The sequence below is a fragment of the Apteryx rowi genome, unplaced genomic scaffold, assembly GCF_003343035.1.
Source record: "Apteryx rowi isolate R43461 unplaced genomic scaffold, aptRow1 scaffold_305, whole genome shotgun sequence".
Classification (NCBI taxonomy): Eukaryota; Metazoa; Chordata; class Aves; order Apterygiformes; family Apterygidae; genus Apteryx; species Apteryx rowi.
The window spans coordinates 76,359-90,335 of NW_020449475.1; the positions used below are offsets into that span (position 1 = coordinate 76,359).

Consider the following 13,977-nt stretch of genomic DNA (forward strand, 5'->3'; position numbering starts at 1 on the left):
AACACTAAGTGCCTCTCCCGAGGCACTGAGACATGAGAATATTGCCTTCAAGTCTCCTTCCCATTCTTTCTGCCTTTTCCTTTCACCTGGTTATATTAAGAGATACAAAACCAGGGTGAAGCAAGTTCTTAATGAAAATGCATACAAAAGGTGAGCAGGTGTTTTGTCTTGTCAGATGGAAGAGCTATTTTAAATGACAGGAGACAGAGTCAGACTGCTGTGTCTGCATGGTGCTTGCACTAATAACACAGCAGGACTTCAGTACTACACTCACAATGTTAATGATGGCTGAACCTCTCAAGCAATACCTGAATTTTTGTAAAATACCGTATGTGGAATTCAGAGCCAGAGCTGCCAACTTTGTCAATAGCAAACCCAGAAGGTAAATTATGAAACATTTTGACATGCATGTCTCAGGGTGTTCATGGGTGTTTTCTGTAGGATTCTTTGTATGCTAGCAGGTGTATGATTACCAGTGCTGTAGGATGAGATGTTCTAATTTAAAAAGTATATTAATACTTCTATAGACAGGCTTTCATCATTTGTTACTTTTGTTTTGTGCATTGCCTGTTCTTCAGTACATGCTTTAACAGGTTCATATCTGGAAATGGTTAGATTTGACCACCTGATGCTGGTGGTCAGGCTTACTGCTTAGATAAAGCTGTGCAGGTGCTTCTGCTTAGGACACCAGAAGTCTTTTAGAAAACTTAAAGATTCCAAAAGCCCATATACGGTTTCTGGTGATGCAGTACTTCTGCAGATAACAAGATACATGCTGATTCCTTAGCTAGCACCTGTTTGTTTTAGTCATGTTGTTTGGCATCTTACTACCTTAATACCTCTCCTCCCCAGTGTCCCTTAACTGACGTATTTCATACTTTTCACTCTTGAGGACATGTTTTTTGAGATATTAAGATAGGAAAAAGCCTTCTGAGGTAGTTGTTTCTGATTGACCAGATAGCTCCAACTAGTGAATTTTATCATACTTCCGCAGGCTCCCCCCCCTCCCATATGAAAGGATGGATCTTTATTCATATACAGGTATTATGTTTCCAGGCAGTTCCTGTTTGCTTTACTGAACAGGTTCATAACAGGAACTCAGGTATCCCTTGTAGTTCAGCTTAGTGTAGTATTCGCAAGTGACTGGAAGGTTTTACAAACTATGTAGGATCATTGTGCCGTCCTTCAGTATCCTCAGTGTTTGCCACCCATAATGAATTGTGAATTTCACAGTAAATTCCATTCCATTATTAACACTAAACTCTTAAGAGGAATTTCCTCAGGTGCTCAACATGAAATTGATGGTACAGTTTTATTGTGCTTACAATGTACAGGAGAGCAAAGTGAGAATAAGTCTAGTTGAAGTGTTGTCTATCAGAATCAATCATAAGCATCATAGATCATAGATGCTGGATTAGAAACATCACAAAAGGTGATATATAACTTGTGTCTTTTAAGTGTCCAGTCTGTTCTATTTAAGTTTACAATGAAATTGTGCCAACTGAAAAAGATTTCTTACTGAACACAGTGTTGAAATGAATAAATTTTTCCAGCATGAGCACAATATAAGCAGAAGAGTTGTGGATGTGGGTTTTTTGTTTTGCTTTTTTGGGTTTTTTTTAGAAAGCATTTAAGGCTTACTTTGGAAAAGCATAGTGATCATTAGTAAGCCACCCATCTTAAAATATTGTGATGATAATAGTAATAAAGATGAATGAATGAAGGCAGTTGTTGTAGAGGGCAGTTAACCGTAACCAGCTATCCACTTCTAGTTTTCTAAAACTCAAAAGGTAGATGAACAGAGCTAGAGAAGTGAAGAACAGAATCACAGAATGGGGGAGGAACAAAATAGATGTGATGTGAGGTGAGGGCTTACTAGCCTGAGGTATTGCCCTTTTTTCTGTGGATTTTAGTTTCCCTTCTTCTTTTATTAAATGGTTGTGGATCTCCCCAATATCCATAAGTCTGAGAGAGAACTCTCTAAGGTAAGTGATATTAGAGCAGGTAGGTCTGTGTTAGCCTAGCCTCATTCAACTGTAGAGAGAGTTTTTGAAGCAGTAAAGATGGAAGTTCAGCTCTCCAAACTGTGGGTGTCCATATTTAAGAACTGAAATGCAGTGGTAGTGGAAGAATATGAGTAGCTGTTGGCTCAGCAGATTTGTATTGTAAGGTCTGTGAACTGTTATCTTGTAGGAGTCCAGTCTTTTGCTTTAGGTCAGAGACAGTTTGAACCAATTATTCTGGACTGAACCAAATGAAAATGCACTTTTTGTTGTGCCAGATTATTTTTCAAGAGCCTTTAAAAATCTACTTACATAAGACTGAAAGGTCTCATTCTGTTCTATCTATATCTGAATTATTATTTTTTTATTTTAAATGTCAAACTGGTAAGTGGTTAGTCGCTAAGAAAATTGGAATATAACAAYTTACAGTGTTACTACCAAGTAACCCAAAAGGGTTCCTGGGAATCTATATCTGGTGGTCAGTGCCCTATTTTCAGAAGAGATGGACTTGCTAACAGTCTTTAACTCTATGGTTGTTTGGTGTTCCCTTTTTTATAATGATGCATCTAGCTTTTTGTTTTCTGAGGCTTGTTGGTTTCCCCGTAATGTTTTTTTTGACCACTGAAGAATTGCTAACACTTTGATATTCATTTTACTCCTCTGCTGGCAGTCTTACAGAGGTGTATCATATCTATTTGGCTGGTAAATGCTACCTAATTCTGAAGTTTCTAATGAGGACTTCTTAAAAATGTTGGAGGAGAGGTCTCTAATTGACAAGGATTGAGAAAGACACCTAGAAAAATTATATGGCAAGATAAAATGGAAAACCTGACTGAAGGGCAAACTCTGAACAAATGACTACCCAGGAAAGGGCTCTGAGCCCATTGGGCTTAAAAATCCACAAAGCTGAGTGGGTCTAACATTTCCACATCACACAGTCACACTAAGAATCTTTATTGGTGTTGAATTTTTCCTACCAAACTCAGCCATGTCTGTTCCTGGATGTGATCCTTCTGTCCTTGAGTTGGAAACTACATGATGTTGTTTATAGCTGTATAGCGTTAGTACAAATGGTTTCTGTAGCTACTGTCCAACACCAGATGTAGAGTGGTAGGAAGCTGTGATAAGGCAAAGAAGATTTTTAAACAAAAGCTGAATGTGGGTAATTACCCTAAGGCTGAACTGAGGCCTGTAGAGTCATAAAAACCTTTTGAATTACACTTAATATCTGCAAAGGTTTAAATAAAAACAAAGTTCACTTTTGTTATCGTAAGCTCCCTCCTCTTTCYTCTCCTTTTTTTATTATTTATTGGAAATGTGTGACACCTTTTTTAGTGTTGTTTTTAGAAAAAACATTAAGTTGAAAACTCAAATTAGCTGAAAGCAGTTCGGTAGCATCCACTTTTGACAAGAGTTTTGTTGGTTTTGGATTGTCACAGGAGTCACTGTAAAACATTTCAGGGTATAAGTTTTATGTGGTGACTGTTGTTTGTGATTAGACTGCTGTTTTGATAAGTCAACTTATTCAAAGTCAAAACCAAGGATGATAAAAAAAAAAAAAAAGAATGACCAGCGGGTAGACAACATCTTCAGTTCTGACCTTTACAAATAAAGGAAGAAATCTTTGTTTTCTAGTAATGCTGGTAGAGTGCAGAAACACCTGACCTACTGCCAAGTAAGCTGCTTATTGCTGATCAATCTTGACACTTGGCCAAAGGAAATGTCTTCTTGGGAAGTTTCACTATTTTATGCAGAATAACCAGTTACAAACTTTGTCCTGAAAACTGACATTGTACAGTTGTTCCAAAGGAAATGAAGTGACAAAGGCTTCCTTACGCTTTCTACTCATCCTTACATAAAACTGTGTAGCACAAGCAATACTCCTCTTCATTGTCCAGTGAGTCACGTTAAGAGGAAGAAAGGGACTATCTCCCTTCAAGCACTGCAGTTCAGCTCTGTTCTGAGTTTAACCTTAAAAAAAAAAAAAAACAAGAAACAAAAACTAGGGAAAAGAAAAACATGTGTGTTGAGTGCACTGGACAGTTAATGGGCTTAAGGGAGAACAGATAATGGTATGATCTTTAATTGAAATCATCTCTGTGACTTGGTCCAACTTATTCATTATTGCATCCTGCCCACCCTCTTACTGCAAAACATTTCTGCCAGTTCTTTAGAATGCATATTCTACCAGTTCATGCTGCTCAAAATAGAATTTAACTGAGGATATTTGATGGGCTTCCTTATTAAAATGAACTGTTGCCTGATGCCCAAGAAAATTCTAATCCAATTAGCATAAATAGTTTCATGAATAAGAACTTTTGACACATTCTTGTCTCCATAGAGTTAAATGCGGCCTGTCACTAGTGTTTAGATTGTACCCTTTCAGCTCCCTGTGTAGGTACAAAATAACTAGAATAGATAACCCAAATTAGAATTCGTTCAGAAATCATTAGACTCTGAAATCCAAGAACTACTTTTGTTTTGATCAGTTCTTGTATTCCCCATAAAACTATTTTGATTACTAAATGTTAGCATTGAGTGGCATTTCCAAATAGTTCAGAATTTCTTGTTTTCTCTTCCRTTTTTAAGAAGCAGCCCCCAGTCTGTGCCTTTTCTTTAAAACCATTACCTTCTTTATTGGGCAGTCATGCCTGTATAGGGGGGAGATAGGAAATGGAAGCTCTTCAGCTGGAACTATGATGTGGGCCAGGAGCTCTCTTTGTAAGCTCTCACAAGAAATCACTGCCTGAACGCAAATGTCATCTGGTCTAGTAAGCACAGCTTTGGATGAGGTATGGATTTATAAAACGGATTCTGCTGTTGTGTGATGCACCAAGCCTGTTTCCATTTGATGAATGCAGATGCTCCTCTTACAGCTGTGTTTTAACTTAAAGTTTATTCTCTTACATATCACGTCCTCTCTCTGCCCTAACCAGCTTGGGGGTGGGGTGGGGTGGGGTGGGGTTTAGTTCCTTCCTTCCTTCCTCCCTTCACCCTGGATCAGCATTTTCTTACTTAAGGAATCAAGATGAATGGTATACAGGTGTGTGACCTCTCAGAGGTTATAGGGTTTAATTTTTATGTTAAAATACTGTAAATTCATGTATCATTATCCTTCAGGGTCAAATATCCCATCCATTTCTCAAAACATGTAAACTACATAGGATTATCATTAAAACACTTCCCACTCAATCTACCAAATGAGATATCTAAAAAATATATGTTTAGGTTGAAGAGGGATTATTGGCCTGCAAATTCAAGGGAAAGACAAGCGTTCTTTTCCTCAGAGTGGTTCTGTATAATGGAGAACTAGTGGGTACAGGCTGACTGTCAGAGAAGAACGTCTTCTGTGTCTTAAGTCCTCCTTGTTTTCTGTCTCCCAGTAGTAATTTTTCCCATGGATGTTTTAAAAGCGTGTTGATTATGAGCCTGAGAAGGGTATTAGAGATGGCTGTGTTTCACAGGTGATCAAAAGACAATAGATAATACTATGTTTGTAATAGGTTTAATGAGGTCATTTTCTCCTACTACTTTCCAACTTCTCAGTATTTAAATGGAACTGATTTCCTCATGGTGATGTGCATGTTTTACACATTAGGTTTCCACATGGAACTTAACATTTAGCTAGTTAATTTAAGCCAGTGGCACGCCACTGGTATCTGCTCGGATAGTAGATGAAAACTACTTCCATAGGAATATCTCACTGTGTCCAGAAGAGGGCACTTGTACATGCACACATCTTGCTGTGTTACCAGTCTTTGTTTCRCTCCTTTAGTATGTGCCTTAGGGTGTGCTCCAAAGCAGGATCTGGTGTTGATCTGGCTAGGTGAAGCCTAGAAGGGCTACAGAATAGCTGAAGGGAGTTCACTAGAGTTCAGTTCACCCTTGTATTTACTAGTTTAGTAATGTATGAAAATACAGACTTTATTTACTTCCAGGTTATTGCTGCTTGTGCTAAAGCATTCTAGAGCAACCTCATTTTCAAGTATGAATGAATAACTCTGAATTGTAAACTTAAGTAATGAACCAATCTGTTATGTTGCTGCATTGCTTAAAGTAAAAACTTGCAGTACGCCATGAGTGTGTATCGAGAAGAAACACTTTTCAGAGAAGAGTTCTAGTTCTGTTGTGTTTTTATTTTTTCTTTGTAATGTTTGATTTTTCTTGTGAGATTGTTTGTATCAGTTCCATCTTGTTAGCGTGATAAACTGACATCAACCCTAAGTGCTAAACTGTTTTTAATGTCACCATCAGTTTTCTTCAGCACTGAAATTTAAGTTTGATATATCATTTATCTTAGAATATTGATAGCAATAGTTGACAAGTATCTCAATATTTAATTGTATAAAACCATTGTATGTGACAAACTAAATCTTTGTGCATATAATGGTCAAACTTTCTAAACTGTATTCTTGACTGATGTCAAATAGGTGTTACGTGTAAGGGTTTACAATGTTAATTTTTTCTTTCAGAGGACAGTAAAAGCTAAACAAGGAAAATATCCTCTGTAGTGCTTCAGTATTTGTAGGAGCTCATGTTAGTCATTCATGTTCTTCTCCTGTTTGTATCTGCTTTCCACAAACCTCTGAGTGATTGGATTTTCCAGGTGGTATTTTTTCCAGAAACTAATCTTTAGATTTTCCATTACAAAAGTCCGTGTGGCATAGTACCTATGCTCCTCATTCATGGAAGGGTTGAATTCTGGTGATAGTAGCTGAGATGTTTCCAGTGATTCAGCATAGTTCAAGTTTCAAATGTCTGATATTGACAACTTGCACAGAGTAGAATAATGGAAATTTGAATGAATACTTTTTTTWAAAAAAAAACAACTTGTCTGCTTGCAGATTGTATTTGTCAATGTTACATGCCATATTATCCATTGCATATGAGTTCTCATTTGTGTTTAACATTAGAGTTTGCAGTAGGATGTCTGTGTTCTTCTTAATCCTAATGAAAACCTTATCATTGTATTTTTGGAATTCTTTAATCAATCTGATGACTTAATTTTTGCAATTCAATGGCAAATACTTACTTTTGCTTGCAATTGTTTGAAAAAGTTCTGAGGACAAACGATGGCAACACACACCGAACATACTACCGTAAATTCTAACACTTGCCTTTTGATACCATGCAGGATCAAGATCAGAATTCTTACTCGTTGGATGGTCAATATATGCCGTACAAGGGACACAATTCTTTTCGTGAGAAGTATTTCAGTGGTGTGACAAAGAGGATTGCCAAGGAAGAAAAAGACAACCAGAAGTAAAATGTAATATAAACAGATTAAAAAATGAGGAAAGAATGAAGATCATGTTTCTTTGTAAGGACATCTGGATGTGAACATTCATTTGGATGCTTCAGAAAATAAATACTGCTTTTGATTTTAAAACAAGATGAAACCCACAACACAGGTTGAGAGCAGTTTTTTTTAATTAGCTTTGTTTATAGCAGATTTTATTGTACAAGTTTTTTGAGCCTTATTTAATTTATATTTGTACTTTCAAGTACTAATGATGATTGACTAAAACCATTATTATTGTTCTTTCACCATTAACGTTTACAAAAAGTAGTAGTATTATTTGGCTTCTTAAACTGTGAACATCTGGCTGTTTTAGAAACACGTGGTGGTGATCAAGGGTTGCTTATTAAGAAGATCATTTTCATTTGTTTTGTTTTTTTGTAAATGGTATACAATAAAAACAGCTAAGCTTGTTGTGAGGCTATTTTTTTTAATTGTTGCATGCAATAACTGCTCATATGAATTCAGATTGCTCTGGCTGAGGCCAGCAGTGCTCGAAACAAACAAACAAAAAACATAAAGAAACAAACGCATACACAAAAAAGCCTCTGTGACCTGACAAACTCTGGAGAGCCTATTAAACCCTATGAAGCCTGTCCACATCTGAAGCTCATCTGTACCTTGGATTTGCTCTTGCATTCCTAAACCTTGACTCTTGGTCAAGCCAACTGTCTGCAATTTTTGGTTCAGAAACTGATAGTTAAAGCAGTAACAACAACAGCATAAAATCAGTAATCGTTCCCTAATGGTATTAAGCCTAATCAAATCTTTGAAATTGAAGCCGTATTTSTTAAAGGGAAAACTTTTTGAATCCACACCATGTCCATCATGAAAATACCTTTGAATATTTGAAAACCACTAAGCCCATTAATTCAGGATGTTAATGGCTTTTCTCATTTTGGTGGTCAAAGATAGTCAAATATACTTCAGCAGGGCGCTGGTGAAATTTCTTCCAGCCAGATAAACCCTTGCTTCCTAATTTGTTGAAGGTTATTGACTGTGGTCATATTACAATCTTTGTAGATCATAATTGAAGAGTCTCTCCAAAAAACCAATGATATCTAGGCAAGCAGCACAAGTCATTGTGTATATCTGATTTAGTTTGTTAACTGAATTCACTTTTCCATGTATTGTGGTCCTCAGCTGCAGCAGGGAGAGCTCAAATACTCAGTGACAACTTTGTCTGACCTTCTGGATCTAATCTGTGGTGTCTTAGGAAGTTCTGAAATAGTGATTTATTTTCTCTGGTTCCATTATAAATCACTTTGTTTTGAGACTTTTAATGTCAGCCATATAATAGTTGTTCTGGGCTAAACTTGGAGCAAGATCAAAGCTCAGAAAATTTTTCAAAAGCAGAATTTGAATTGATCATTTTCAAATATTACATCAAAAAAATTACTGCTTCTGCAAAATTGTCTTCATGTAACTTATGACTTCAATTTTAGCATTACCATTTGGCATTCAGCTTTTATTACTTTACAAATTAAAATTACTTTCTGTTCTTCCTGGGCAAGGAATTTTTGTAGATGGATTTATTATGCATTTCTAACTTCATTTTTGTAGAAGTTACCCTACATAGATATGATCTGAATGGTTATACAAGATATAAGGTAGCGGCAAATCTGCCTCTGTTTGTTCAAAAAGAATGATTTAGTTTATTTCTGCTCTGCCTGGTCCAATTTTTAATCCATTCAGTAGTGGTGTGTAGCCTCTGTTAGCGGTTCATATGTAACTGCTCTATAATTACTGAAGAATACCATTTTGAACAGAAACGATAAGCATATTTGGGGTACTACATCAACATCCACTAATCAAAAATAATACAGAATTGAAATCAGATGTTCAAATTATACTGATCCCCAACATTAAGACTATCATTTGGAAATATTTCTGATTGCTACATTTCTCTTCATTTAATGTGCGTGCTCCAGACTATTGTATGCATAGATTTGCAAAGCAGAGAGGTATAACTGTAGAGTTGTGATAAAGTCTGGTGAAGGATTGTCGAATTTGTGCAAGTTTTGTCTCTCTTGTATGCAGGCAAATTAGCATTTCGGCGGGATTTGGCCGTTGATGGCAGCGGTTGCTGGCACTTTCATTTACTCTGGTTCCATTCAGTCTCTTTTCTTAAAGTTCCAGTTTCCTGTGCCTGGCAGAGAGGGTCAGTTCATGAGCCCATGCTGCTCTCACTCTGGTGTCATTCTCTCCTCTGGGGTGGTTTGTGCCATTTTCCAGTTTTGAAAAATAAATGTTATTTTTGGAGAGCTTTCTTGAACTGCAGCAAATTGGATAGAGGGAGGAGCTGAAAATGGATGCAAGGTCATATGGGCAGAGGCTGTCTCACTCTAGTGAGCGATTTGTTTAGTCGATAAAGGGGAAGAGTCCACTTTACCTGATGGGAGTGCTTCTGGCTGCCAAGCCTCCCACAAGTAGCGGAAATAGATTTTCTCTGCGTTACCTGTGTGCCCTGCCTATCCTTCCTTAATAATTTTTTTTAACTTTTGGCCAGCTGGAACAAGTTTGACAAAAGGTCAGGGTTTGACAAGGTCTCACAGACAACCAGGATCTACAAATTTTGTCCAAAGCAGCGGAAGTGTTGAGGAGAGAGATCTAGTTCCTTTCCCTTCCAAGAAAAAGGCTGTAATATGAGTTCAGCTCTCATTAAACATCAGAGAACCCACGTGGAAAAAAGATTTTGAGGCAAAAATCCTAACAATTTTTGTTGCTGCTGCTACAACCAGTGCTGGTCTTGCATCTTCTGGATCTTCTCTTTGAAACAAGACCCAAATAAAAAACTAATTAAAAGTTTTTTTAGAAGGAATGTAAAGGTCCCACCTGAGCTTTCCACTTCTTCAAGCTATGACACGAATTCACAAAAACTGAAACTCAGTAGTTTCTCCTCAGCACATTTAATGCCAGGAGTGAAGCAGGTGTGTCAGGTTATTGAAAATCTCCAGGAGAGTGTAGGCCTCATCACACCTCCAGCCTAAGAAATTAGTGTCCGTTATTGGAAGAACATCTAACTCTAGGTCTTCTCTAATCAAACAAGTTCTTTGTTTCCACAGCACCCTTCCTTCCTCTGTACCTGTTCACTGGAGCTGGAAAATTGAGGAGGAAGTCCTTAATTGTTTGGCCTCTCTTCTCTCTTTCCATTGCACCTAATCTACAGTATTTTAGCTCAGAATTACGATTTATAAGAGGGCCATTGGTATCCACAGAGATGGAAGTTGGCAAAAGGGAGTCAAATTTTGTGAATTCTCAGTCAAGGTTCACCTGTCCAAAAATACTGAAAAATGTTGCTTAGAAGCTAAAACTAAAGGCTTTCTCTCAGGCTATTCTGGTATTACAGGAAACTACAGAACTGTTAAAGGGAGGAAATACCTTAATAATTCTGAATCTTTTCTTTCCTTCTGTTGCCGCTTTTTGACGTCTCTTTGTTAATAGTATTTCCGCCATCTCCAGGACAGCTCCACAGCCTCTGGCCACCAGCAAGCGAAGGATGTCACAAAGAAGGTGACCCTGTGACTTTGCACTGTCCTCTAACCACAGGTTTTCCAGAGACAAAAATGTCCTGTGTGAGAGGGCAAGACTGGAGCATACAATGCTTGCTGCTTTCCTGTCAGATGATGAGCAGCTCTGGAGTTAGCTGTCAGGAGACTGATAAAGTCTCCAAAAAGCAAAGGTTGTTCTCTGCTTGCTGAGTTCCCTTCACAACCATGTTTCTCTTGTTTACTCTTCTTTTCACCCTTTCACAGTTTGGTCTGAAGTCTAAAATGAGGTCCGGAGTTGAACAAGGGTGTTTTTAAGTCTGGAAGTTTCTTCCATGCTCCTAAAAAAATAAATAGTTGTGGGTACCCAGAAGGATGAAAAGGCTGGTATCCCTCTCTTGCTTTCTGTTTTGTTTGCTATTTGGAAAAAAAAAAAGTCATTTTTTAACTTTGTTCTCTTATTTCATTGATTTTGGTCAGCTTTCAATGATATCTAGGTATCATTAAAATAGTGGAATATGATATCTGCCTTCACACTACCCTTTTTAATACATTTCTCTGATGTTCTTGGCATACAGGACTGTAGAAATCTCTGTTAATGTATGTACACTTGCAATATTTTTCATTATAGTTTTCTGTCATTGCTGCTGTCATTTTGTACAGTTCCTCTAATCAGTTGCAACTTTCCTGAGCCTGTGGATGTGGAGGACACCTCTCAAGAGAGACATGTAATCAGCTAGAAGACGTTGTCGACCAAGATCCCAGAGAAAGGACAGTCCATCTGGCTGCACTAAGGATATTGGACCTCAAGACAGGTTTACTAAGCAGGAGATCATTTTAAATCCTTGTATGTTGCTTAAAACGAGTTAGATGAAAATAAATAAATCCATTGACAGTAGATCATACTGTCTTCAGTGTCATGGTTGTGACAGAGCTGAACCAGTTCAAGCTGCAACCACATTCTATTAAGTATTTCTACCCTCAGTAAGGTATCCAGGAGATACATTATAAATTTCTGACAAACCACAGCAGAGCTAAGCACAGGAAGCCTCTATGCTCTGTGTCAAACTTGACAAAGAGTATTCTGACTGGATAGGAACAGGATATTTTGTTTTATTTAAAATTCCACAGAAGTTATTCCACAAATGTTAATTTATTTAATGCAATTTTGGGGTGCTGGAAAGAGAATATTTTGTGCAAAGAAATAATAATTCTCAGTCATCATTTGGGATTCTAATCCCAGATTTCTGTTGCTTTAAATAAAAATACTTAAAATAAAATACTTTCCCTTCCAAGAATGTCAAAACAATATAGTATTATTACTGTTTTGCTTCTTTCCAAAACTATTTTTTATTAAAAATTTGTTTTTCAAATTTCTCTTTCAATGAAAATGCTACTTGCTATAAAAAAGTGTAATTTAAAACTTTCACCAGCAGTGATTCAGTATCTCTTTGGCTTGTTCTTCATAGATTGATTCATATACTAATACAGTTCAAAAAAACAGATCATGTTATTGTATGTGATGGGCTTAATAATTAATTCTAATCAAATACATAACTCTTAATTAAACAATCTCATCTCCATAAGGAGATACCATTGGCAAAACAAGCACATAGCAGTTAATCATAATACTTCCTTCTGTAAAAGTCTGACCCAGAAGATGTGATGTCTCTGAGTGATGACTGAGGACAGATGTTTAGTGCCAGTACTGGACAACCCACAGTGTCTTTGCTTTATCCTGAGCCTGATATGAGAGATTCCCACTGAAGACTGGGAATTATGTTGATGATTGCGTTTTGGAGCAGACTAATCTTTGATCTATTTCTTTTCTACTGCATGTGGCATTGGAAGAAACACAAGTGAGTAATTTCAGTACAGGATAAATTTAGCTATGAAAGTTCTTAGCAAGTAATAGGGAAGGTTCATAAAATATTGTGATTTTTGGCTAGAGATGAAAAATAGCTTTTGTTTATGTGGACGAAATCCCGTGGTAGTTGGGTCTAGTCAACTGAAAGGATAGGTCCTTACACACAGGCAATCTTCTGCACTAAATTGTGGTCCTATTCTTTGTGTACATGATTGAGTGGAATGATGCTTCTTTGGCTGCAGTTCATACCATTATAAAATGTTCTACTCTGCAGGTTTGTTTTGCAACTGTTTGTATAAAGCTGTGATATCCTGAGATTAGAAGTGCTAGGCAGATGTGATATGTTTATTACAATAACCGTGGCTTGAATAACCAAAGTCACAAGCAGTCCCATGGGGGACACTCTTCTGTCTTGGGGAAGAACCTGTTGTCTTGCAAAAAAGAAAAAAAAAAAGCAATTTAGGAAAGTTTAGGAGAGTCTACTCTCTTCAAAATGCATATGTAGCAGATAGTATTTGTATGCTTTTGTTTGAACTTCACTCCTTTACACAACATTCCCTAGAAAAAAGTAATGAAATTATGTGAGAAGAGAAGGTCTGGTTTGCATAATCAGAAAAAGTTTTTGTCAGAACTGGCATTTGGAAGATGTCATATTTTAGTCTCTGCTGCTTGCGACAAGAGCTGTCACAGAAGGATGTGTGCACCTATGTATGGTTCTTTGATAGCGGTTACTGGAAAGCAGCTTGTTCTTACTCAGTAACATGATGAATCTGTTCAATCATGTAATTTCAAAGCAGCTGGTATGGACAGTGGTTGGCCATTCAGTTTTGTCTGCCTGAGTGACAATGGCATCCAGAGGTAGGCAAATTTTCACAAGCTCCCAAGTATTGTGTACATTTGTTCCGTTTCAGTGTTATGGTTTGCTCTGGAGCAATCTGACAAGCTGCAGTTTGAACTTGATAAACTATTTCTGTTTGCTACAGGGAATGACCTGCCAAAAAACTGCACAGGCCTGTGTCTTTGGGGCAAGGGAAGTGGAACCCCCTGCCCCTCTTTTTAAAATTAAAGAAATTTCTACTTTAGTAAAAAATTAATTTTAGAATAGCTTTTGAAGCCTTACATAAAAATGACAAAGTAGACAAAGATATAGAACGATTCTTAATTAAATATAGAATTTCTTTTGTTTTTTGTTTTTACTTTAAAAGCTAAACATAACATGTTTGTGCCAAGAACCGTTATATCCCACCCCCTTTTCTTTTTTTTTTTTTAATTGTATTTTTATATGCTTGGCAGAATTAATGATGAAAATCTTTCCAGCTG

General features: G+C 37.0%; 1 protein-coding gene across 4 annotated transcripts in view; it reads left to right on the forward strand.

Annotated features, from left to right (window-relative positions):
- The window catches only part of TRMT11 (tRNA methyltransferase 11 homolog), a 28,959-nt gene extending 21,243 nt beyond the window's left edge, over positions 1-7,716 (forward strand). For 3 of the 4 annotated variants that reach the window (XR_003254280.1, XM_026070155.1, XM_026070152.1), the window contains one exon: positions 7,138-7,716. Coding sequence is in view for 3 of the 4 variants with exons in the window: in XM_026070155.1 (XP_025925940.1) it covers positions 7,138-7,269 (132 nt within the window). In the remaining variant the exon portion in view is untranslated. Of the gene's footprint in view, positions 1-4,648; positions 4,796-7,137 lie in introns of all 4 variants that reach the window. The other variant, XM_026070151.1, reaches the window with a different exon arrangement.
- The last annotated feature ends 6,261 nt before the right edge of the window (positions 7,717-13,977 follow it).